Source organism: Vicugna pacos, chromosome 19 (genome assembly GCF_048564905.1).
Source record: "Vicugna pacos chromosome 19, VicPac4, whole genome shotgun sequence".
Classification (NCBI taxonomy): Eukaryota; Metazoa; Chordata; class Mammalia; order Artiodactyla; family Camelidae; genus Vicugna; species Vicugna pacos.
The window spans coordinates 25,968,527-25,995,309 of record NC_133005.1 but is presented as its reverse complement, the minus strand read 5'-3'; the positions used below and the strand labels follow the sequence as shown (position 1 = coordinate 25,995,309).

Here is a 26,783-nt window from a genome sequence, read left to right as displayed (position 1 = left end):
AGTGTTATCTGGTATGATACTTTGACATCATATGAATATCCAGAACTCTGTCAGTTTTTCTCATAATGCTTTGTCCTTATTAATGATCTCTGCCTGAATTCCCTTATTAGAGATTGCAAAATTGTGATTTTTTTCTAATGATATTCTTTTTATGTTCAAGTTGGTATTCTATAAAAAAGGAGCATTCCTTCATCAACTAGAGCTATTTGGCTACCCTGAAATAATTATATTTGGAAATAAATTTTATTCTACCTTTCCAAGGAAAGGTAGAATAAATAATAAACTTGGTTTTTAAATTTCTCCTGAATGTCATACTGTTTTTTGATTCTTTATAAAAGATCAAAAGCCCCAGGAAGAAGTGAAGTCAATAGGTAATCTGTAAATTATGTGGGTGAGCGAGATAACTGGTGGTTAATCTTAGCAAACCCAAAGAAATAGCACACGCCATTGTGGCAGATGACCATAAGTGAGCAAATGAGTCTCTTGAGCTAGTTAACTACAATCTTGGAGAGTGCTCTTAAATCCTTAGATTTTAAGTGGGCATTATCTTGATGAATATGTTACCTGGAAGAAGTTTCTCTAAAAAGGTTTTTTTAAGGGAAGGCCAGCAACTTTTGTCATAGACTGACTTTCAATTTCTTGTTTTTTAAGCACCTGTGTAGTGCCCATAGTATTGTTAAACTGGTAATTCCTGAATTTGAATGGGCTGAGTTGTCTGCTAGTAAAGGATTTTCCAAATCTGGATACACAGCCTTTATGGCATGACCAACGACCTCTTTAGAAGACTATCAAAGTCCAGGTTTTTGAGTTGGTTCTCTTCTTCCCAGTTAAACATTCTTTTGGAAAACGTTTTTTAAATTTTAAATTCTCTTCTTGCGCTCGTTCCAACTTTGGAACAGCTGCTTAAATAGGTACAGTTTTTCAGGCATTTTCAGCAATCAGTCTTTTTCCTGCTAGGCAGCAGCTTTTAAGCCCTTTAAAGTTCTTTTTAGTTTTATTTACCTCTAAAGTTCTTTAATATCTATAAAATGCAGGTGGCAATTGACTAAGGGCCGTAGTATTTATAAAAGATATTCTGAATACTGTTTTTTTTCTTAACCACCCAAATTATACTGTTCCTTTGTAATAGTGATGGTCCTAGAAAAGATTATAATTGCCAGACTAAAGGTGCTCTGCTCAAATGTAACATTTTTTCCATATTTATTTACAACAGGAATGCCCCCTCCCCAGCAAGCTTGCTTAGTTTGTTTTTTGGAAATTCTTTACTCTTGAAGTTTAGTGACTATTTGAGAAAGAAAAGTTAAATTGTTTTTAAAAGTTGATACTTTTTTCTGTTTATGCAAGTAATATAACCATATTACAGCATATTTAACCTTGCATTTTCCTAATGACATAGCATATTTGGAAAATAGGAAAAGAAAATTTGCCAGCGATCTTGCCAACCTAGCACAATCACTATTTGTATTTTAGTGGATTTATTTTTGGTCCTTTTTTCCTATTCACCTTAAAAACAAAAGTTGTAATTATGCTTTATGTAAGGAATCTTTTTTAATTAGAAGATTTGTGTGAGGTTCTTGTGTTTCCATTCCACTCTTGCTTAACACAAATGCTGGAAATTAGTGTTGTTTCATTCACTTTGGGGTTTAGAATGTGATCATCAATCCCAAAGATAATGGAGGAAATGGCCACATGGTGTGATCTTTAATATTTGCACTTTTTGATAGGCAGCACAACTCAAAATAGCAGAAAATGTGACTTCTCAAAATCTAAAAGTTAAAAAGTAATTTAGTTCTGTCCTAGATACAGTTCTTTGCCTCTAAAAACATGTTAATCACTTATTTGCCTTTTGCAAAAATATTTTAAAAGTTTCTTTGTTTCTGAACTATTTGCAGTCATGCCACTATTAATAACCCTTTAAAAGTTATTTTAAATTGTCTTCATGAAAGGGTTTAGAATTTTAGGTAGTCCTGCAGATGCTCTTAGTTGGGTCAAGTTGTCCTTCGGAGGTTAGAGAAACAGGAGGGCTTTAGAAACTTTGGCTGCTCTGAAGCTTTTGTCAGAATAGAAGTAAAGAGAGTCTTGGGGAGCTCTTTGCTCTGTGGGGTCAAAAAGCTAATATGAATTAATTCTCAGAAAGTACCTATTCTGTTTTCTTGAGGTATCTTGTTCCCTCCTGCCCATATTTTAGGCTGACAAACTAAAAAGTAATTTTATTTAAAACTGGTATGTTTTTATTTCTAGTAATCTTTATTAAATACTTTATCCTCTTTTTAATTACTTAACTTTTGTGCTACTTCTGTATTACTTGGCAAATAAATTATAGTTTTCACAAACTCTGGATTATACATTATTGATTGTGTAATTATACATTGTAATGCTTTTTGGAGCACATAAGCCTGTTTTTTTATTTATTGTGGTTTTTTAAAATATTTATTTATTTATTTTAATAGAGGTACTGGGGATTGAACCTAGGACCTCGCATATGCTAGGCAGGTACTCTACCCCTGAGCTATGCACTCCCCCCTTGTAATGCTTTTTGTATCTTCTCTTTTCAAAGGTTTTTTTATTGTCCATTTGGTATATGCTTCTGGAATAATATTCGCCATGGTTTTGGATGACCTTCCAAACTTAGAAGACATCTATACTTCCTTGTGTTCATCAACAGTGGAAGACTCAGAGATGGATTTTGACTCTGGGCTAGAAGATGATGACTCAAAAAGTGATAGTATTTTGGAGGATTCCACAATCTTTGTGGCCTTCAAGGGAAATATAGATGATAAAGACTTCAAGTGGAAATTGGACACCATATTGGAAAACGTGCCCAATTTGTTACACATGGGTAGTTTGCTTTTAATTATTATTCCTTCCTGTTATTCTTTTTGAATTGTCCTTCTGTGGTTATCTTGAGTTTTACAAAGTACAGCTGGGCCATACTAAATTGAAAGACTGATTTTAATTCCAAATTGGAATTTTAGAATTCCTTTTTCAATAGAAATTGTGGTGTATTTTTGTTTTTAAGTACACGGAGGGACTGGACATCATAAAGCACTGCTTAGCATAGTAATCCTTAAGCAGTCTATTCTAATGGATAGGAGTAATTCTTAAGAACAAATAAATTTATTTATTGTTTCTAACTCTCTGGTCTTTCGTTTCCTTACCTGTAAAATGAAGAAGTTAGATTGGGTCTTTAAGGCCCCTTAAAGCTTATAAAAAGTCTTTTACTCTGTGGTTCTACTTAAAATGTACTTGAAATTTGTACTCTTAAATTTTATATCAGAGGTTAACTGATAGCCTCCTGGATCCAGTGTACAGCCATGTGTTATGACCCACCTTAGTTTTTTGGGGTTTTTTTGAATGTTTGAATTTCATTGCCAATGCTTTTTAAAAAATGAGATATTTTACATTAAAATCCAAATTGGATTTATCTTTAAAAAGGAAAGAATTGATAACATTGAGCTCGCCTTCTATCCCAGGTGGTGCTGAGTAGCAGCTGCCACTGAAGGAAGGCCCTCCCCTCACCACAGTTCCCATCTGGCCTCTTCACACATTTAGATAACCTGTTGTGGTCTTGTGGGAATTCGTGTTTTTCAGCTTTGGTTTAGATTTCTCCATCTTTGCTGTTTACCACAATTATTTAATCCCTTCAGACATAGTACAAAGCCAAGATTTTATCCTTTTATCATAAATCTTGACTTGGTCACGTGCTAACTAGCTTTTTTAGGTTTTGAGGTCTTTTTCTTTGAGAATTGATGTCAGGAAAGCAGTCTTTCTTTTTTGAATTTTTTTTTCACTATGTTGTATAAGGCTCTTTATAGTTATGAATTATTTATCATAGTACTAGAGAATTTTATGAGTTAAAGTTGCAATTGTCATCATAATCATAGTCATAATATATTTTAAGGTCTAGCTGGACCTGAAATTGTTGATTGCTCATTTCTCTTAATTAGCCATATTTTTTTTTCTTGTTTTTAAATTGCTGAATCAGCTTACTGCTTTGGGAGGTGGGTAATTAGGTTTATTTATTTATTTATTTATTTTAATGGAGGTGCTGGGGATTGAACCCAGTACATCCTGCGTGTTAGGCATGTGCTCTGCCACTGAGCCATATGCTCCCCACTCAATTACTTTTAAAAACTCTTCCTGAAGTTTGCATTGACTTTTCAGATTTATGTTGCTTTTCCCCTCAGTTTGGTGTGCTTCAGTAGAAATTCTACTCTTGTTTAAAGTAGGGAAAGATTAAAAACCAAAGATACAAAGAATCAAAACTTAAGTCTTCCTTAAACTAAAGCATTTATAGGACATTGGAAGAAATGTTTGCTCCTTTTCTCTGTAAATACCTTTCACAGAGATGCTCAGTGGATATTTAAATGAGTGTTAAAATTTCAAATATTTCATTTGAAGAAGTAAAATTGCTTAACGTTTTAGAAGGGAATCTACTATGTTCCTTTTTAGTGCTCTTTCTTTAACAAGTTTAGTGAATTATAGCTGCACATTCCCCAATATCCTATAATTGGCATATCTGCCAATTGAATTTTTACAGAATTTCACTTGAAGTTTGAAACTTTCGTGTACTCAGCTTCTCAGTTCACGTACATTGAAATGAGTCCAGAAGTAGACATTATTTTATTAAACTTATCTCTCCTTTCTTCTCTCTTATGTTCCTTCCTGTCTTACTGCTTTCCACTTATTTGTGCTTATTGTATATCAGGTCCTGTGCTAGGTTTTTGGCCTATATTATCTTATTTAGCATTCACAATCTCATAAAGTAGTCTTTTCATGGTTTTATAGAAGAGAAAGTTAAGTTTCAGAAATGTTAAATAACTTGTTCATGGTCATCCAGGTGCTAAGTTGTAAAGCTGGGATTAGATTAAAGTCTAACACCAAAGCCTAAGCTCTCTCAGCTACTCCAAGCTGGTGTTCTGCTTTGTTCTTTTACTTTGTTGTTGTTAATTCCATGTCTTCTGGTGGCTAAAAGATTACTAATGTTCTCTTTCTTTCACAATCAAGAATCCAGCAAGCTAAAGGTACAAAAGGTGGAGCCCTGGAACAGCGTGCGTGTAACATTCAACATCCCCCGGGAAGCAGCAGAGCGGCTACGGATCCTGGCTCAGAGCAACAACCAGCAGCTTCGGGATCTGGGAATTCTCTCCGTTCAGATTGAAGGTGTGTGTCTGGACCCAGATCACAGCAACAGTAGAATATGGCATGATTTATGTGCTGCTTTGTTCCTCTCCTCTTACGTTTCAGAATGTCAAAGTAGCTCATGTCACCTCTGCTTCACGTTGCTGTGCTTTAAAATAGAGAAATTGAGGCTCCGCTTGGGTCCTGATATGTCAGCATCAATAGCCTCAGACTCCATTCCCTTGAATTTTGGTTCTGATTTTGGTTGTCAGTCTGTCAGACTTTGATTTTACTGGCAACCTGACTAGGGACTGATTTGTCTTTTAAATAATCTAATTTCAGTTGCTTCCTTCTACCCAGTAAGCCTTAGTGTTTATTTCTTTATTCATCCAACAGAGATTAGGAGGTCCTGAACTGTCCTTCTGTAACAGTATTCATTTTTCAAGTGTTTTGCGAGTGATCTTTTCAAAATGAAAATATGCTACACACAGACAGCTTAAAACCCTGATAAAGCTTGCTGTTATTCACAGAATGATAACCAAATTCCTTATCATGACCTCAGGCTTTGCATAGTCTGACTTCTACCTTTCTCATCCAGCCTTATCTTGTACAACTCATCCAGCCTCTCCAGCTTTCTTTTGGTTCCTTGAGTAAGCATTTCTTTTTCCTGCCACCCATCCTTTGCATTGATGTCTTCTCTATATGGAATATTGTTCCCTACCATTCCCTTTTCCCTTAGTTAGGCCTACTCAGCCTTCAAGTATCAGCTTAAATCTTCTTGAGGATGTATTCTCTGAACTCCTTGATTAAGTCTGAGTCCTTTTTTATGTGCTCTCATGAAAGTCTGGATTCTCCCCTCAGATCATTTTCTCACACTTTGATTAAAGCAATAATTTGATTATTGTTTTGTTTCCCCCTTAGACTGCAAGCTCCAGTAGGGGCAGGGACTGTATCTTATTTTGCTCATTGTTGTGTCTCTGATTGCCTACGTACATGTTAAGTTCTTTAGTAAACATATATTGAGTGAAAGCAAGGGAAGTACATATATAATAGCACCACTTTACTTCAGCACTCAGAATACAATGATAAATAGTCCTTGCTGATATGAACTCAAAAGGAACTCATGACCTTGGTAAAGGAGACAGACCTGTGAAAGATGTAAGTACCAAGTATGGGGGAGCACAAAGGAAGTTCTACCTTTGGGTGCCTAGTGAACTAAGACCCTCTTTTCCCCTCCTGTGTTGGTCCAGAGTTTGGCAACCAGTGATTTCAGCCTTCCTTTGCACTGGTTGGCCAAGCCCTTCTGACTCTTTGCTTGCTTAGAACTAAATACTGCACAAAACCTCAGTAACCGAAAGAAAGCTCAGCATTTTACATACAGGAGTGGGACACATTTTGTGCAGTTAGGATTGTTGGTTGCTGTGCCCCAGAAAGGGCAATACCAACAAACAGATTATAATTTAGAGAGATTTCTTAGATATATCAATTGAGAAATGGGGTAAATTCCATCATTTGATAAATGACAGAAGAATGCCTTAAATAATAACCAGTTTATTTTGAAAAATGTTGAATTATCTAATAAAAGTATGCAGAAGTGTAAAATTAATTCATAACAATTTATTGGATATAGGATGAACTTTTGGGAAGAGTGGAAGTCAAACAACTATTGGCTATAACACTGTGTAGGCTGTTTATAGTTTATTAATCGTATCTGTTCTTTATAAGAAACACATAAGCAGTTTCTTAAAAACTCTAAACATTGTATAGTTTCTGTTACCTATTTACCTGAGTTAAAAGGGCTTTGGGGCCTTAAGTGGTAGTGTTTTCCCCTGGAGAAAGGAAACACCAGTTTCTTCTCTTAATCAGGCCTACTTCCTACAAGTTCTTAAGAGGGTAAGATGCTGGCTCCCCTTTATTGTTATAGCCACAAATTAAAATACAAGTACCAGCAAGGTAACAAAATAGTTAACATGCATTATAAGAATTAGGAAATTGACATATGGCAGTGATTATCACATTACAGAAAAGAATTCTTCAACGTGCATGTCCCAGGTAATTTCTTTTTCTCTCTCAACACTCCCTGGGAATTCAGGCAAGAGTGAAAGTGGCAGCAGCTGTTGCTTTTATGAAACTGGTGATGGACCGATGCCTTTTAAGTTGTAAGAGGTGTTGCCACTGTCACGATGTCTACTGCCAGGATAGAGGGACAGGTTTTTCCCCTAATGGTCTATTCTCTGCTGAATAATACTCCCTGTACCCCTCCTTTGAGCCAGGGAGTTGGGGAGATGACTTTTTTGAGGACATTTTGTGACCCCACCCTGCCCTTTAGATTCATGGTGATTTAAAGCAGGAGTCTGTGTAAAGGGTGAAAGAATACATTTTTTTGGCTCAGTGGGCCAGAAGATCTCCATCAAGACAACTTACCTCTACTGTTTTAGTGCAAAAGCAGCCACAGGCAAAATGTAAGTGAATGTGGCTGTGTTCCAGTGACATTTATTTAAATAAACAGACAGCAGGCTAGATTTGGCCCATAGACCATAATTTAGACCCCAGTCAGCAAGGTTGGGAGCCAGTAGTGTTCTCTTTATGTGTTCTTTGATAATAATTAGCCTATGTGCAGTTGGCAAATAGGGATATAATAGCAGTTTAATGTAGAAATTATGCTTATTAATATGTGATTTTTTTTCCCTTGGCAAGGAAAGTTAGAATAGTAGGAGTGTAAGGATTATTATCTGCAAGAAAAGCAAAAAAAAAAAAAAAAGCCTTTAGCTTAGTTGCTACATAAATGGAAGCCCTTTCAGCTTTATTTCAGGATAAAAATTAAGAATGAAAAGTTACACTCAAGTACCTTCCCCAGAAGTGTAACCTCAGCATTGCATGGCTCTTGGCTTGTGACAAGTTTCACTTCCTCCCGTGGCTGCCACTGAGCTCCACTGTATCTGCATTATCTTGCACCTTTAACCAGGCATTTCCACTCTAGTGTTTTGGGGTATGTTGCCTCCACTAATTTTTTGGTTTTATTGGAACTCTGGTTACAAATCTTCATGGTTTTTGAGTTTGCCCCAACAATGTTTTCCCCATAAAACCTATTATTTTAGTGTGAGATTTTGCAGAATGTGAGGTTTTCCAGAAATGCATTTGTCATATAAAAAAAGTACCTATAATTCTTTGTAAGGTTATGATAAAATGACTGTTCATCATATATTCAATAAATAGCTAATGTATACCTGCCATGAGCCAGGTACTGTTCTTTGTTTAAAGGATATAATTAAAGTGGACATATAATTTATCATCTAAATTAGGATACTTTGGGGAGTAAAGGGAGGGTACTATTAATAACCATTAATTAACTATGAATAACTATCCCAGGACAACAGATATAAAGGGGAAGCAGACAAAAAAAATAAGTGAATGAATAATAACTATAAGGGATGTGCTCTGAAGAAATAACAAGATATTCTGTCAAGAGTGACCTAACCTTGGATAAGATGATTGCAGAAGGTTTTTGGGGCACGTGACATTTAAGATTACATGAAAATTGAGAAGTTGGTTTACGTGAAGAGTGCAGGAGAACTGTTCTAGGCAGAGAGAGCAACATGTGCAAAGTCCTTGAGGTGAGAACTAGGTTTGTGTTCCTAAGAAAGTAAAGAAAATTCAGCCACTGAGTCTGCATCCTTATTACTGAAGGAGAAAGTAATGTGAATTGAGGTTAGAGAGAGAGGTAAGACCACACCTGGGCTGTCTAGTATGGTAACCACAAGCCACATGTGGCTGTTGAGCAGTGGAAATGTGGCTAGTCCAAACTGACGTGCTATAAGTGTAAAATACGTACTAGATTTTGAAGGCTTAGCACCCCCCAAAAAGAATGTGAAGTATCTCATTAAAGTTTTTTATATTTATTATAAATTGAACAAATATACATTGGATGTATTGGGTTAAATACAAATATATTATGATTAATTTCATTTGTTTCTTTTTACCTTTTTACTGCAACTTCTAGAAAATTTAAAATACCTGTGTGACTCGTATTTCTGTTGATCAGTACTGGTCTAGATAGATAATTTGAGGCCTTGCATACCTTGTTAAGGAGTTTGGCTTTTATTTCTGAAACTGGGAAGCAACGGAGCAGTTCTAAGCTGAGACGTGACATGATCTGATGTCCATTTCAAGAACAGTATACTTTCTACTAAAAGGTCATAGCAAGTTTAGTCTATTAATAGTTCTTTCCCTTTAGTGTATTCTGTATTCTCTTTGTCTTTATTCCTGGCTTTCGTAGGCAACTTAGAACATCTTGTAGCCCCTTGTGATTGGTCCCTTACTGGTAGGATATGTGTTCCCTATGACCAAGCTACCTGCTTGGTTAAAATACTTAATACAGAAAGCTGACCTAGATAGTGGCAAGACAGAGGAAACTGCTGGGCCCTCATTGACTTCCTTCTTTATCATCTGAATCTGTACTAAGGAAGAACTCAGATGAAGGCAGCATTTTAACTCAACCACAGGCTAGCTATTCTTTTATCTGTCCACAAGGTGGTGCTGTCTTCCAGGGTAACAAGAGTCAGAATTTGGAAATAAGTACAAGAAGCATCCCAAAACTTGCTTCCGAGAGCTTTTTATTGTTAGACCAAATGAGATTTAAATTGTCTGAAACTTCAGCGTCTACTCAATTGGAACACTTCTAGTGACATTACCTACCAGGTATTGTGAGGTTCAAATGAGATAAAATTTTGTAAGCAGTAAAAATTCTATACAAATGTTGGTCTTATAAGATGTCTCAGAAGTAGATTAGTAGCAGCCTATGTATTCTTCATTGCATGAATTTCTCTGCTGCATGGCTGTTCATATTGCACTTGTTGAAAAGAAAGTGGTACTTTGCTTACAGATACCAGTTTCCCCATGCCATCTTATGTTCTTTCTCCATTATACCTATTCGTATTTTTTTGTTGATGTTGCTTTTCTCTTTGAATGTTTAAACTTTATTCATGTTTGTTTTTAACTTTAATAAATATTTCCATACAGCTTACTTAGAATGTTTATTTACAGTTAATTGACTACAGATATGTGAGTCTATTTCTAGACTGTGTTCTGTATCATTGATGTATGTGTCTGTCCTTAAGCCACTAGTACAACAGGTTAATTGCTATAGCTTTATAGCAAGTTTTAAAATCAGTTAGTATAAATCTTTCAAGTAGGATCTTTTTCAGAATACGTTTGACTGTCTAGCTTCTTTGCATCTTCAAGTAGATTATAGAATAAGCATGTCAATTTTTGACCCCTCCCAAAAAAAGCCTTCTGAAGTTTTTCATTGGAATCACATTGAATCTGTTGTGTAATTTGGGAGAAAGTACCATCTCAACAATACTTAGTCTACCAATTTATGAATATGGCATATCTCACCATTCACTGAAGTTGCTTTTAATTTCTCTCTGGAATGTTTTGTAGTTGTCAGTGTATAGATTTTACATATATTTGTTAATTCAATTTCATATTTTTGATGCTGTTGTAAATAGTACAATTTTTAATATCAGTTGCTAGTTGTGCATTGCTAATTTATATAGATACATTGATTTTTGTATATTTAGTGCATTCTCTTCATTCTGGCTAAAGGGAATACAAATGATTCCTGGTTCTGTGTGTGCTCTGAGAATTTTTTTTAATTGAAGTATAGTTGATTTACAGTGTGTTGATTTCTGGTATACAGCAGAATGGTTCAGTTACATGTATGTGTGTGTGTATATATTCTTTTGCAGATTCTTTTTTATTATAGTTTATTATAAGATATTGTATATGGTTCCCTGTACTATACAGTAGGACCTTGCTGTTTATCTGTTTTATATATAGTAGTTTGTATTTGCTAATCCCAAACTCCTAATTTATCCCTCCCCCCACCTTTCCCCTTTGGTGACCATAAGTTTGTTTTCTGTGTCTGTGAGTCTGTTCTGTTTTGTAAATAAGTTCATTTTTATCTTTTTTTTTTAGAGTCCACATATGCGTGGTATCTTATGATATTTGTCTTTGTCTGACTTTCTTCACTTAGCATGATAATCTCTAGGTCCATCCATGTTGCTGCAAATGAAATGGTTTCATTCTTTTTATGGCTGAGTAATATTCCATTGTGTATACATACCACATCTTCTTTATTTATTCATCTGTCAATGGACCCTTAGGTTACTTCCATGTCTTGGCTATTGTAAATAGTGCTGCTGTGAACATTAGGGTGTGTGTATCTTTTCCAATTAGAGTTTTCTCCAGATATATGCCCAGGAGTGGGGGTGCTGGGTCATATGGTAACTTGATTTTTAGTTTTCTAAGGAATGTCCATACTGTTCTCCACAGTGGCTGCACCAATTTACATTCCCACCAACAGTATGGGAGGGTTCCCTTTTCTCCACACCCTCTCCAGTATTTATTATTTGTAGACTTTTTGATGATGTCCATTCTTACTGGTGTGAGGTGATACCTCATTGTAGTTTTGATTTGCATTTCTCTAATAATTAGTGATGTGTGCCTTATCATGTGCCTGTTGGCTGTATGTCATCTTTGGAGAAATGTCTATTTAGGTCTTCTCCCATTTTTTTGATTGGATTCTTTGGGGTTTTTTTTGATATTGAGCTGTATGGGCTTAAATTTGGAAATTAAGCCCTTATCAGTTGCAACGATTGCAAATATTTTGTCTCATATTTCTAATTTCTGATCATAAATTCTCAAAAAGTAATCTAGGATTTTGAGGCTTTCTGAGAATATTTTCTTCCTTCACACACAGACACACACATGGTGAGCTGGTTGAAAAAAAAATATTCAGAGTTCCAAACTCTCTGCCTATGCTGCACATCATTAATACAGCCCAGCTGCTGTATTGTGAGAATTAGTTATGTTCCCGCTGTGCTTCACGAAAGTGAACCTGCTCAGATGAGGTTCAAGAAAGACTTGTATAGTATTGAACTCAACCTTTTTGTGGTAGTAAACTTACCATAATTCTTCAAAAACACAGAAAACTAAAGGTCTCACGTACCTGTTGTAAATAAAATTCACTCTGATGATTTCCTTTTTTAACCTGCCATTTTCAGGGGAAGGTGCTATCAACCTGGCTTTGGCTCAGAACCGAAGCCAAGATGTGAGAATGAATGGACCCATGGGAACTGGAAATCCAGTTAGGATGGAGACAGGATTTCCCATGGCAGGTGGTCCAGGTGAGATCTCCCACTCAGTTGCATGACATTTTACTTGTTTCCTTTTTTGGCTTTATTTGCTAATGTTGTGATCATTTGTTTCCTGCAAGATAGGTGGGGGTTCCTATCACACTTCTATTTACTGGTTCAGGCAAGTAAGATATGAATGTAGATTCTTAGGCTAGGATCATGGAGCGTGAAGCATACAGTCTTTGCAAACTTTTGGGTTCATGCTTAAAGGTAGATGAGCCCTGAGCCGTGCAGCAAATATTTATTGAGTTCTCATGTGTTAGGACCTATGGTAAGTGTTGGAAATAGAACTGAATAAAATACCTTCTACCCTCAGGATGTTTATAGCATAATGTGGCTTTCAAACGCCCGCTTTCTCTGTGACTGAGAATCTATGAGCTGAGAGTTCTTGCATGCTTATGTGGAATCTATAGAAGTATGTGAGAGAATATGTGTTTTTATGTATTTAGAATTCGAGAGAGTTGTAAGTTATTTACTACCTTTTTTGGCAGTCCTGAAATTTCATCTTTAGAGATTGAACCCAATATTCTAGAGATTGAACCCAATAACCCAGAATATTAGAATTGAGTTGGCTCTCTCATTTAAAGCTGAGGAAGCTGTGGAGCTCACAGAAAGGAAGCAATTTGACCAGGGTCAGGTAGCAGTGGGCTAATATCACAGATCTGACTCCCAGGTCAGTGCTCCTTTCACCACACTAGTGGCTTTAAAACTTTTTCTGCTGTAGGACCTTTTATTCAAATAAGCCAGAAAAATCACAGGTGCTATGGCTGAAGAAAAGCATCTGAAACTATACCCAGTCATTCACCTCCCCACCTTTCACAAGAGCTCAGTAGAATAGAGAAGCTCAGCTTGTAAAGCCATTGTTCTGAACTGTAGCTGAAGATTTGGCCATATAGAACTGGAATTCGGTTTTTATCCTGGCACTACCATTTAGTGGTTTCCTCAAGCTGGTCTCTGTACCTCTCCAAGCAACAGTTTCTTCACCTGTAAAATGAGATAATAGTGCCTATAATCTTTTGAGCTCATGCTTGAAAGTGAATGAATCCTGAACTATATAGCAAACATTTATTGAGTTCCTGTTATACATCACAACCTGTGTTGTTGGGCTGTTCTGGAGTACTATATAGTAAATGTAAATACCCAACCTGGAAGCTATAATAGAGAGTCAGTAGATACAGTTTCTCCACAGAAGTCTGAGCATTTAGTGTTAAGGCAGCTTGATGAGAGATTATAGGTGACACTGTTGCCACTACTGAAGAACCAGGGCCGGAAGAGGAGTGAGTAGAGTTTAGCCAAGTTGCATATAGTTAGCAAAAGAATGCATAGACCTAGGATGAGACTCAGGATATCTGGGTGCGAGTCTCAACTTTTGGCCAAATGTCTTAATATTTACTGGCCTTGGTTACCTGTGAACACATTTAATTATGTCCTGAAAACAATGTTATAGCTCTCTTCCAGCCTTTGACCGTTAGGACTCCATTAAACCAGTATTCACACTAATTCCAAGCTCTCCTAGTATCCAGCAAATAGCAGGCATATTTATTAAGCATCTAAGCATTTACTACATGAAAATTATAGTGATGTGTATAGTTCATTATCAACAAAGAAAATTTAGAAGCTTTAGGTTGAGATTAGGTTAGACTGATATTTAATGAAGGACATGGATTGTGATAATATATATAATATAAAGTTTCAGGAATAATCAGTTAGTAATGATCTGTAGCCACAGTAACATTTTAACCCCTAGGTATCTATCTTTTACTGCCAAGCATACCTAGGAATGTTTTTCTCTGTTGCCCATTGGGACAATGGATGCAAACAAAATTTAATATTTGCTTAAACTAAACAAATTTTTCTGAGGAATGAAACCTTAACTACCTTCTAAAATAATAAATAATTTTGGGATTGTGTATCTAGAATGTCTTAGTCTATAAATTATTCTTAGGATTGGCAACAGAAAGTTGTCTGATAAGCAGAGGTCTTTTGTAATTAAAACCAAATTCATAGCCGTTTTTTTTTTTCATAGCCTAATAGAACCCCAGGATTAATGAGGATACCATAGCAGTCATTTTGTCATGGTTTCTCAACCTCATCACTACTGATGTTTTGAGCTGGTAATTCTTTCCTGTGGGGACCTGTCCTATGCATTGTAGGTTGTTGCAACATCCCTGGCCTCTACCTCTCAGATGTCAGTAGTACCATGACTGCTTCCCCCTAGTTGTTTCATTCAAAACTGTCTCCATACATTTCCAAATACCCACTGGGGAACAGAATTGTGCCCAGTTGTGAACCATGGATCTAGTCCAAATTCCCACATAGTGGTGGAATGTATTTTATAGTATTGCTACTGAGCATGTAGCCAGCATGTGCTTAAACACTTCTGAGGATAGGAAGCTGATTGTAAGCTAAAAAAACCTGTTTTTTCTTATCTTCTAAGAACTTCCTTACTATCTAATTACCATCTTTGAAAAATGGGATGGGTTCCTCAGAAACAAATCAAATTTCAACAGGTAAACATTTATCTAATTGTCCTCTCCCAAATAACAAAACACCTAAAAATGCTGGATAAAATATAACATTTAATGCACAGTTAAGCTTGTAAGAAAGTAAGAGAAAACCCCAGAGCAAGAAAGAAGTCAGAGAAGAAAATTTAAATAGCAGTAAACAAATGAAGAGATTCTGCAGGGGCCAAGGATTTGAGTTTTAATGGCCAAGAGAAATAAAATATGAAGCCTTGCCTCAGGCTCACATAAAGAAGGAAGTTAGACTTCAGAAGCCCTCAAGAAGCCAGGAGTTTTGGTTAAACAGTAGATTAGAAAATTTTTGTCCTCTAGCACAAGGAGACAAATGAAAAATGTGTCTCTCTTGATCTGGACTCTAGTTAGGGGATGGGGGAAATGGTAGTTGTGGACTTGTCTCCTCTGCCCTTATGCATGTTGGATGTTTAATGTATTATTGAAATAACCCAGTAACAGCTAAGCTTAGTTATCAAGTGGTTCTAGACTGGCAGTAATCATTGAAGCTCTCACCCCAAGCCATTGCAAACTTCTCATAGTTAAAGCCTACTATAAATGAGTTTATACTCCCAATTTATAAAATTTAGAATTAGACTACCTCCTACCTCCCTCCAGAATTCTAGATAATAGGAATATCCACATATTTAAAATTACGAAGATCATAAGAGAACAAGACCCTAGCAAAAAAAGAGGTGGGGAGGACAGAACTTACAGAAACTTAAAAATTATTAAAGTGAGTAACTTATTTAGCAAATTAGAGACAGCTGAATTGGAAGGTGAGTTTGAAGAAACTACACAGAATGCAGCAGGCAAAAATAAATAAAGAGATGGAAATACGAAAGAGGTTAAGAAAAATGGAGAAGTTTATATGTCTGAGAAGAGTTACAGAAGAAAAAGAGAAAGAAATTGAGGAGGGATAATAGTCAAAGAGAGAATAGCTGAAAATTTTCCAGAATTGATGAAAGACATGAGTTCTCAGATTCAGAAGTCCAGTAATTCTGAGCCCTCCAAATAAAAATAGATCCACATCTAGGCACAAAATTGTAAAACTACAGAACATGAAAAACAAAGAGAATATTAAAAAAAAAAACCCCAAAACTCAAAAGACCAGTTATTTACAGAGGAAAGATTGACTGCCAGACTTAGCTAATTACTCAAGGGCAACATTGGAAGCCATTAAACATTAGGATAATATTTTCAAAATGATGAGAGAATTATTGACAGCCTAGAATTTTAAACCAAGCTATACTATCAAGAGGAGTTTGAGATAAAGGCCTTTTTTAAAGAAACTAAGAGAATTTACTATTAACAGACCCTTGCTAATTGAACTGCTCAAGGATGTACTTCAGGAGGAAGAAAATTGAACCTAAGATGGAAGAAATAAGAGCTAAGAAGGAATGGTGAGCTAAATAATTGGTAAACATGGGGTAACTCTAAATAAGCATTGACTTATTTAGTAATGATGATTGTATATTGTCCTTAGACTTTAAGTTAGTTACGTCTTGACATTTTAAAGATATTACTAAAATAATAGAAATAGAATGTATAACTTTTAAACTAGTAGTGTAGGGATAGAAAGGAAAGGCATGATGAAAAAAATCGCTGCAATAAAATTCTTAGAAGTAGGAAAACAGCATAGAAAAAGAAGAGTAAAAAGCAGTGGTATCATAAAATGATAATCCAGAATATACCAGCAATTAACAATAAAGGTAAATGCATTAGAACATTGATAAAAAGAAAGTGGTTAATCAGGTTGAAAATAATCTCAGATTTAGCTATGTGCTCTTACAGGAAACACATAAAATATAAGGTCTCAGTTCATAGTTAAAAGGATAGAAAAAAGATAATCCAGGTGACTATTAACCAAGAAAAAGGGGTATAATGATATTTTCATCAGACAAAGCAGATTTTAAGATAAAAAGCATTACTGTATAGGACCACTGTGTAATATAAAAGGAAAAATTCACCAGAAAGATAGCTAAAGTTTTGCTTTCTTAATAACCTAGTCTCAAAATATGTGAGGCAGAATGGACAGAATTCATGGAGATAGCACATCCTAGGGGAGATTTTAACATACCTCTGTTGGTGATTGATAGATTGAGCAAAAAATTAATTAAGGATAAAGAAATAATTAAAATAGTTTGATATAATGGATATATATAGAAACCATACACTAAAAATGAAAGAATCTTAATCTTTTCAAGCATAAGTGGAACATTTATATAAATTGACCATGTATTATTGCAAAAGCAAGTTTCAATAAATACCACATATTGGTATCATACAGATTATGTTCTCTGACCACAGTGTAATTGAGTGAAGTCGCTGGCCAAAAAAACCCACAAAACCCTAACTAAAATGTCCCTTGGTTTTAGAAATTTAAAAATACGATCTAAATACCCAATGATTTTTTTTCCCAGTGATTTTTTAAAAAACAATCATGATGGACATTAGAAAATATTTAGAAGGAAATAATGAGAACAGTACATATCGAAACTTGTGAAATGTAGACAGTACATCATTTGGAAGAAAATTTAGGCCGTAGACACTTATATTAGAGCAGAACATCAACTGAAAATTAACAAGCTAAGTGTCTGACTTAAGAATTCAGAAAAAGAACAGCAGAGTAGTAATTTAGGAGGAAGGAAATCATAAAGGTAAAAACAGATAAGTAAAGTATGAATTTAAAAGAACCAATAGAGCAGAGCAGCAAAACCAAAAGATGTTTCTTTGAAAAGACAGCTAAAATTGATGATTCTAGTAAGATAAAGGAAAAAAAAAGACAAAATCAATGTAAAGAATGAAAAAAGCATATACTTTAAAACACTGTATTTTATAGTATGTGAATTATAATTCAGTTTTTTAAAAGAATGGGAAGAAAGGGTATATTCCATGAATAACTTTATGCTAATGAATTTTCAAGAATTGGCAAATTAACAGTTTTCTTGAAAATATAATTTAAAACTGACTTAAAAAGACATAACAAACTTGAAAAATATATCATTACTTAGGAAATTGAAATAATCTGTCTCCTTATGAGTCAGTATAACCTACAGGCCCAGATGATTTTACAGATGAGTTTTATTAAATATTTAAAGAACAGATACACATATTCTTCCAAGGTATAGAAAAAGGGGGAAGATACTTTCCAACTCATTTTGAAGTTGTTTTAATTTTGATACTAAAATTAAAGGACAGGAAGAGAGGATAATTATAGATGATTTATAGATGTGAATAGGGATGCTAAATCCTAGAAAGTCTAATAGTATTAAAAATTAGAAAGATAGGGAGCAAGAGGAGTTCTCAGACTGCCAGTAGGAGTATAAATTGATAAAACCACTTTTGAGTGCAGTTTACTAATATCTAGTAAAATTGAAAGTGCTTATACTTTAAAACCTAGCAATTTTAAGTGTATAATCTAAAGACACTCTCTCATGTCCACAGGCATACAGGACAAATACATGACATTGCAAAATTCTAAAAGTTAGTATTCATCAGCAGGAAAATGGTTGTATGAGTTTCATAAAATGGGGCACTACTAGAGCAGTCAAGATGGATGAATCTCAAAAAATAAGTGAAAAGGGAAAGTAAAGAAGAATACATGTAGTATGGTGTGACTTATACAAAGATCAAAGATATTTAAAAATGCCATGCAGGTTACTTGCATATGTAGAAAAGGTAAACATGCATGGAAATGTTAATTCCGATTATAAGATAAGAGGAAAAGAATGCAATGAGCTTGTGGAGTAGGAGGCTTCCTACTATACATATCTATGTATATATCTGACAGAGATAGGGTAAAATATTTAGGTTTAAATAAGGTAGTTGATGGTGTAAAATATTTCCATACCCTCTTATATTCTTGAAATATTTCTTTAAAAACAAAATTGTACCAATTCTAGTACTCTATTCTAGGGATTTTTTTTTTTTCCTCTAGGATTAATAAGGATGAGCAGCCCTGCCACTGTTATGATATCCCAAGGTGGAAACATGTCATCTTCCATGATGGCACCAGGCCCCAATTCAGAACTGCAGCCCAGGACTCCTCGCCCTGCTTCTCAGTCAGGTATTGACCTCCAAGGTTTGAGAATTGAAGAGGCTGAACTCCCTGTACAGATCATTACAAAATTCAGCTGTCTCCGAGCCAAATTCCTAACTGCCTATCTTAAACGCAGTCTTCTTTACAAAATCTGCCTTAATTTCTTCAAGCTAAAAGTCATCATTTCCTTCTCAGAATTTCTCATTATCAGTTATACCCCAACATTCCTGAAAATGTATTCCTTGGCCTGCCTTTTCCTGCTGCTCCAAGACCAAGAATTCTGTAGTGAAGTAAATTTGGTTAATGTAGCCTCCCTCCTGGGGATTCCAAATTAACATATTGAAGGCACTGAAAGTCCTCCAGTGAAGAAATTTGTCTAAGGTTATTAGTTCCAGTGTTTCTCAAACCTGACTGACCATATTTTGTTTTATTATGTTTTCTTATAACACAATGAACATAATTCCCCAGAATATGCTTTGGAAAATACTTTTATGGTTGGCTCTTTTTAGACAAGATTCATCTTTCTATCATCTTGGTCGTTGTTTTACATATAGAAAGTGCTCACAAACATTTCATTGAATGATACCAACAGATTTTATTCTATGTTTGCAGAATTACCAAGACTCATGCTCTAGGATCTAGATTACAATAAATTAATTATTGCTTTGTTGACTATCTTTAAACAGATGCAATGGATCCACTCCTCTCTGGGCTACATTTACAGCAGCAGAGTCATCCCTCAGGATCTTTAGCTCCCCCGCACCACCCAATGCAGCCTGTCCCTGTGAACAGACAGATAAACCCAGCTAATTTTCCCCAGCTGCAGCAGCAGCAGCAACAGCAGCAGCAGCAGCAGCAGTTGCAGGCAAGACCCCCACAGCAACATCCGCAGCAACAGCCACAGGGAATTCGACCCCAGTTTACTGCCCCAACTCAGGTGCCTGTTCCTCCAGGCTGGAACCAGCTGCCTTCCGGAGCCCTTCAGCCTCCTCCAGCCCAGGGTTCTCTGGGCACAATGACTGCAAATCAAGGGTGGAAGAAGGCTCCCTTGCCTGGCCCAATGCAACAGCAACTCCAGGCAAGACCATCCTTAGCCACGGTACAGACACCTTCCCACCCTCCCCCTCCATATCCCTTTGGCAGCCAGCAAGCCTCACAAGCCCATACAAACTTTCCTCAGATGAGCAATCCAAGCCAGTTCACAGCTCCTCAGATGAAGAGCTTGCAGGGAGGGCCCTCCAGGGTCCCAACCCCCCTGCAGCAGCCCCACCTCACCAACAAGTCTCCTGCTTCCTCACCCTCCTCCTTCCAGCAGGGATCCCCTGCATCCTCCCCAACGGTTAACCAAACTCAGCAGCAGATGGGACCAAGGCCACCTCAAAATAACCCACTTCCCCAGGGATTTCAGCAGCCCGTCAGCTCTCCGGGTCGGAATCCTATGGTTCAACAGGGAAACGTGCCACCTAACTTCATGGTGATGCAGCAGCAGCCACCAAATCAGGGGCCACAGAGTTTACATCCAGGCCTAGGAGGTGAGGAACACTGAAGCTATTTGTGTTGGTAAATTTACTGGAGGTAGACCTTAGTAGAACTTCAATTTTTAGAGTTAATGGAGGGAGTGAAATAAGGATATATTTATTTGGCTTTGTGGATATAGTGATGACACTTGTATAACTTAGTTAACTTGATATATTATGCAGATCTTACTGGTTATATTTAAGCTAGCCCTCTGGATTAAAATGCAGGTAAAATCCAATATAGAGATGTTCATTTTGTTTTTCAAAATATTTTTGCTTGATCTTGTACTAGTAAATTAAAATGTCCGGAAGAAATGTGATTTTATTAACAACTTAAACTGCTCAGCTGTTGAAAAAATTAAGATTATGTAATAGCGCAAAAATGAAAAGATAAGTATAGGATTTTGTTGGGGAAAAGCCCTTCTGGTTTTCAATTTTGATAATCCTGGTTAGTAAAATAGCATGGTATTTGTTAAATTTGATTAAAGTATTAAAGGGGAGTAAGTTCAGAAATCATTGACTTTTATAGTTTGATAATGCCAATGCCTGCTCCTTAGAGAGGGAATTCCACCAGTTATACCTAAAGGAGATTTATTTATTTATTTTGTAAGGTGCCTCTTGTATGAAGAAAAAGCAATGGAGCTTAATGTGTGAGAGGTAAAACGATTACAGTAAAACTTATCCATCTCCATGTTTATTATTTATTCTTATTAATCATTGATCTAGTGCACATGAATGTGCTTGGAGCTTTTCAGTAAGGTATAGAGAGTGTCAGTAATACTGTCATCTGATAAACATACCCCCCACCAAAAGACACCCATTGCCTATCCAGAAAAAAACCCTTGCATCTGTAGTGCAACATAGCAAAGGCATGTTCCCATGATTTCTGGTGAAATTCAGTTGCTCATCAGTCTTTTCACTCTCTTGTAATTACTTTTACTGACATGCAGGCTATAATAGAGTCCTAAGAAGCTTTTAGAAAATCCAAGAATGTTTCAGCTCCAAACTTCTCTGTTCTGGGCATCTAGCCTTGGATCAGTGGAAGCTGGGTAGTCCCTCCTGCAAATGTGATTACTGATTTAATTACAATGGAAGCATGCAAATGGGGACTTGTCACTGCTAGAAAGGACAAATGCATATTTGTCTACAGAGTGTTTTTCAGGACACTGAAAATTTGGCCCTTAAATAAAGGGACTAATATAAAAAATTTAAGTGAGCTTTAGATCTTGATGCTTTCATAGAGCAAATGATGTGCTCACCTAGGTGATCTGGCCACATCCAGGCCTACATTATAAATAATGAGTGGGTTCTGAGATTCTCCTTATTATAGATTTGCTTTCTGAAGTTAAACCTTCCTACAAAAGGATATATTACTGTAGTAAGATTCCATTAGAGCGTGGTTTTTGGTACCATAGCTGTCAGAATTGCAGCAAACCTTATGAGGGGAGGATGTAATAATAAATTTAATATAGCCTGACTTTGAAGCTCCTATGAATTGTTTCTGATCTCTTGTCTCTTCCAAAGAGACAAGCACAATATTGGGGAGAAATTTTCTGCAGAGGAAATTGTCATCCATTTCCCTCAATGGGAAAAAAAAATCGCCTATCTTATGCTTAATATCAGGACCAAGGTCTTTGTTTTATAGTATTTCTTATCAGTTTGTTTGAACATTAGAGAATTTAGCATATTCCTTTGGTACCTGTGTTAAAGTATATAAAGTTGTATTACAGAGAAGTGAGCCCTAAACCTTGCTGTGACGTGGCCTCAGATCACATTTAGGGAGCAGATTGCCATCTTTTCCTTGGCATGTTCTAAGTGTAAATTTTTTAGTATTTCTTTTTCATTTTGACAATGCTCATGTAAGAGATTGTGTTGATTTTTTTAACCATCTTTCCCAACCTTATTATTAAAGATCCTACCAGTGTGACAGAGAGCTAAGCCAGTGGAGACTTCATGCAGCTCATCCTTCCTTATTCATTCCACATCTAAGCAAGAGTATAAATTTGCTAGGTAACTGCCTTACTCATTGTTTTCTATTAAGGAATGCCTAAACGCCTCCCACCTGGCTTCTCAGCAGGACAGGCCAATCCGAACTTTATGCAAGGTCAGGTGCCTTCGACCACAGCAACTACCCCTGGGAATTCAGGAGCCCCTCAGCTGCAAGCAAATCAAAATGTCCAGCATGCAGGTTTGTTTTCTGATTTATTTAGCCAGCATTATTGAGCATTGTATGGTAGACAACGAGGATGTACAGAGAAATATGTGTTGGTCCTTCTCCTTAGTTTCAAACCTATAAATAATTATTCTTGCAGGGCAATAACTAATATATTGAAAGTAGGTAAAGTGTCTGGGAAATCTGGAAACACCTAAAGAAATGAAATGAAACTTGCGTTACAGCTGGAGTCAGCAGTTTCTTTATTTTCCTGAAAAGAACTGGATGGCAAATATTTTAGGCTTTGCAGGCTATATGTTCTCTGTTACAACTACTTAACTTTGCTGTTGTAGTGCTAAAGTAGCCATAGACCATACATAAATGAATGAGCATGGCAGTGTTCCAAACACTATTTATAAACTGGCAATAGCCTTGATTTGGCCTATGGGCCATGTTTGCTAACCCCTGAGTTAGTGAAAGGGCAAAAGGTGTTTCTGACAAAGGAGATGATAGATACAAAGGCATGGAGGCACATGACGTTTTGAACAACTGCATCTTTTAAAATCTCTGTATGGTACATTTTAACTTTGTTTATGTTGAATGTCTGAATTCTGGTTTACAGTGTGGTATTTGAAGACCACACTTTAATCAATACAGATTTAATGCCAACAGTGTATTGTACATAAGAAGAAACTTTGGAGGACAAATAGTGCAGAGCAGAATGGCTAAAAAGTATCTGTAAAGCAGTATTGTACAAACCCAAGCTTCATGTTTCTGGTTGCTTGGGTACCACATGACTAATCCTTTTACCTTTTCTCATTCAAGCAGTTTGCACCAAGGTAGCACAGATACCTTGATATATTATGCAGATCTGTGCACAGTTTAACATCCTTTGTTGAGTATCCTCTGTCTGCAGCTTCTGAATTGTCCATCAGTTGACTTCCACCAGAGGCTCAGCTTCCAGACTAAGACCAAATAGTTTTTACTGCATTGGAGAAGGGAAGACCTATCTTTAGGAAGTATCAGGTTTTCTTTTCTTTAAAGTGAAGCATCTAGATATCACATCCATAATGACTTTGAGAGTCATTATTAGTTTTCCTAGGAGCATTTAAAGGTCTTCTCAACATTGCTGAGATTTTCCTAAAAGGCTACATTACATTTTTTGTTTCCTTGACTCATCTGAAGCAGAGTTTATTTCACTAGCCTACAGTGCTTTTCATAAATTTTCTTCCTCTTGGGTAGCTATAAGTCATTTTTTAGTAATGAGATGCTACCTTTCTCTGTGTGTAATCTGAAAGAAAGCAAACTTTACTGATACTCAGAATGTTATCTTTAAGTTAACCAAATAGGAGTAAAGAAACGGTCTCTCCTTCTCTATTGTATGGTCACTGAGAATGTAAATAGTTATGCCACAGTCACATCTCCATACTAAGAAAACCCACAGAAAGTATGTTAAGCACAGCACATTTGTTTATGTTGGTCAGTTGATATATGGGTGAGGGGTGTTTTTCTAATTAAGGTAATTTGAGTATCTTAATAACAATAAGATAATAGTATTTCTTTATGAAACTTTGCTTTCCTTTTTTTTTAAAGGTGGTCAAGGAGCTGGTCCTCCTCAAAACCAGATGCAGGTGTCCCACGGGCCACCAAATATGATGCAGCCCAGCCTCATGGGAATTCATGGCAACATGAACAGCCAACAGGCTGGTAGTTCTGGGGTTCCTCAGGTGAACCTGGGCAACATGCAAGGCCAGCCGCAGCAGGGCCCACCATCTCAGCTGATGAGCATGCACCAGCAGATCGTGCCCTCCCAAGGCCAGATGGTCCAGCAACAAGGAACCTTGAACCCTCAGAACCCTATGATCCTTTCAAGGGCCCAGCTTATGCCGCAGGGTCAGATGATGGTGAATCCTCAGAGCCAAAATCTTGGGCCCTCACCCCAGAGAATGACCCCACCCAAGCAGATGCTTCCCCAGCAGGGCCCACAAATGATGGCGCCACATAACCAGATGATGGGGCCTCAGGGGCAAGTTTTGCTCCAACAGAACCCGATGATAGAGCAGATCATGACCAATCAGATGCAGGGGAATAAGCAACAATTTAACACTCAGAACCAATCCAGTGTCATGCCGGGACCAGCACAGATAATGAGGGGACCAACTCCAAATATGCAAGGAAACATGGTGCAGTTTACGGGACAGATGTCAGGACAGATGCTGCCCCAGCAAGGGCCCGTGAACAACAGTCCATCTCAGGTTATGGGGATTCAGGGGCAGGTCTTGCGGCCACCAGGGCCCAGCCCACACATGGCCCAGCAGCATGGCGATCCTGCTACTACAGCAAATAATGATGTCAGCTTGTCTCAGATGATGCCTGATGTTAGCATGCAACAAACCAACATGGTCCCCCCCCATATGCAGGCCATGCAGGGAAGCAATGCCTCGGGGAACCACTTCTCAGGCCATGGGATGCCTTTCAATGCACCTTTCAGTGGAGCACCCAATGGAAATCAGATGTCCTGTGGTCAGAATCCAGGCTTCCCGGTCAATAAGGATGTCACGCTAACAAGCCCATTGTTGGTCAACTTATTGCAGAGTGATATCTCTGCAGGCCATTTTGGGGTAAACAATAAGCAAAATAATACCAACGCAAATAAACCGAAGAAGAAGAAACCCCCTCGGAAGAAGAAAAATAGTCAGCAAGATCTAAAGTAGGTTGTGATAGTTTTGCCTAAAATCTTATTCATTTATTTCTATGTGAACAACTTTTTTTGATGAAAAATTTTAAACGTGTATAAAATTAGAATACTATAATGAAATTCCTCTTGATTCACATTATCAACTCATAATCTATCTTGCCTTCATCCATGTTCTCCCCCGTTACCCTCTTGATTATTTTAAAGCAAGTTCACTTTAAATATTTCAGTATGTACCTCTGAAAGAGATTTTTATGACTACACAATACCATTAGCATACCTAGAAAAACTAACACTTCCTTCATATTCTCGCATATACAGTGTTCAAATTTCCCTGATTATCTCGAATTAATTTTTTTTAACAGTTTGTTCAAATAAGGATCCAAACAAGGTTCATACATTACAATCAACTGATATATGTTTCTTAAGTCTGTAGTCTCATGGGGTTGGGGTATTCAGAGCCTGAAAAGTAGCCAGTGCTACCACCCTGCACCTCCACAAAGTATGTCAGGTTTATAATGACTGTTGGGGAATCAGAAAGGCCAAATGTGTTTTGGAAATGAAAACTGCTTATGGAGACTCCCTTCTGTCTCTCAGATAGAAATGGTTTTTTGTACAGGTGCCTTTCCTTTAAGGGCTCTTTATTATCCCTAGAAGCTTAAAACCTCATGCTAAGCTAATTAGACCTTTTAAATCAATTACCTTTTCAGTAAAGATTCTCCAGGCTGAGTTCTTTTGCCAGATTACAGCAGGAAGGGCAAATCAATTTATATTTCATTTCCTAAAGCTAAACATTAAGTCATATTTTTGGCTTTGATTAAATGTTTCCAGAAGCAATGTTAATGAAACTGGATTTACTGTCTTTAATCATAAAACTAGAAATCAGAGGTATTTATTACCAGAGAATAGTAACTAATGAATATAAAACAATTCAAATAATTTGCTAGAACTATAGAAGAGAATAGGGGAGCTTTAGTTAAGCCAACATAAATGTTCAAAATAAAACCAACTACCTTTCTTCCAGCCTTCTCACAATATTTAGACTAATATATCATATTCACTTGCTGCTTCTTGAATCTCACAAATCAAAAGTCAGTTAATTGTATATTAACAACTTGTATTTTTCCTGAATTCAGAATTAATATGCCCTTTGGTTATCTTATTTTTCTAATAGCTTTTTCTAAGTTAAATTCTTTACTACTCTCAACCTGTGTGGGAACATTTTTTGTGGCAATATTTATTCCTGTCAGTAATCTAGGAGTAAAATTGCAAGGTTATTCAGTTGCCATTAGTATAGATTTTTGCTGTCTACACCAACCCTCAAGGGAGATTGCTTACTTGTTGGGGCTACAGCTGTGAAAAGGCCTTATACAGACAGCATCAGGGCTCCTAGGAAGGGAGACAGTAGGTTAAAAGGAGGAGTGAGTGCTCCCAGCTTACTGTGGAACCTTGGGCCTGTATCTTACACCTCTCTGGGCCTTTGTTTTCTCATCCATAACGAGTACAATTCTTTAAAAGTAAAGAGTACTACAGAATCTTTGCGT

At 36.7% G+C, this 26,783-nt stretch overlaps 1 protein-coding gene across 19 annotated transcripts in view; it reads left to right on the top strand.

Annotated features, from left to right (window-relative positions):
* NCOA6 (nuclear receptor coactivator 6) overlaps window positions 1–26,783 on the top strand; it is an 87,317-nt gene that overhangs the window by 36,346 nt on the left and 24,188 nt on the right. For 12 of the 19 annotated variants that reach the window (XM_072944066.1, XM_031687907.2, XM_072944068.1 and 9 more), the window contains 7 exons: window positions 2,558–2,839; window positions 5,008–5,163; window positions 12,189–12,311; window positions 18,774–18,902; window positions 19,562–20,407; window positions 22,434–22,580; window positions 24,138–25,254. In XM_072944066.1, coding sequence (XP_072800167.1) covers window positions 2,605–2,839; window positions 5,008–5,163; window positions 12,189–12,311; window positions 18,774–18,902; window positions 19,562–20,407; window positions 22,434–22,580; window positions 24,138–25,254 — 2,753 coding nt within the window. In that variant the 5' untranslated portion in view covers window positions 2,558–2,604. The remainder of the gene's footprint in view (window positions 1–2,557; window positions 2,840–5,007; window positions 5,164–12,188; window positions 12,312–18,773; window positions 18,903–19,561; window positions 20,408–22,433; window positions 22,581–24,137; window positions 25,255–26,783) is intronic. The other 7 variants (XM_072944077.1, XM_072944075.1, XM_072944078.1 and 4 more) reach the window with 7 other exon arrangements.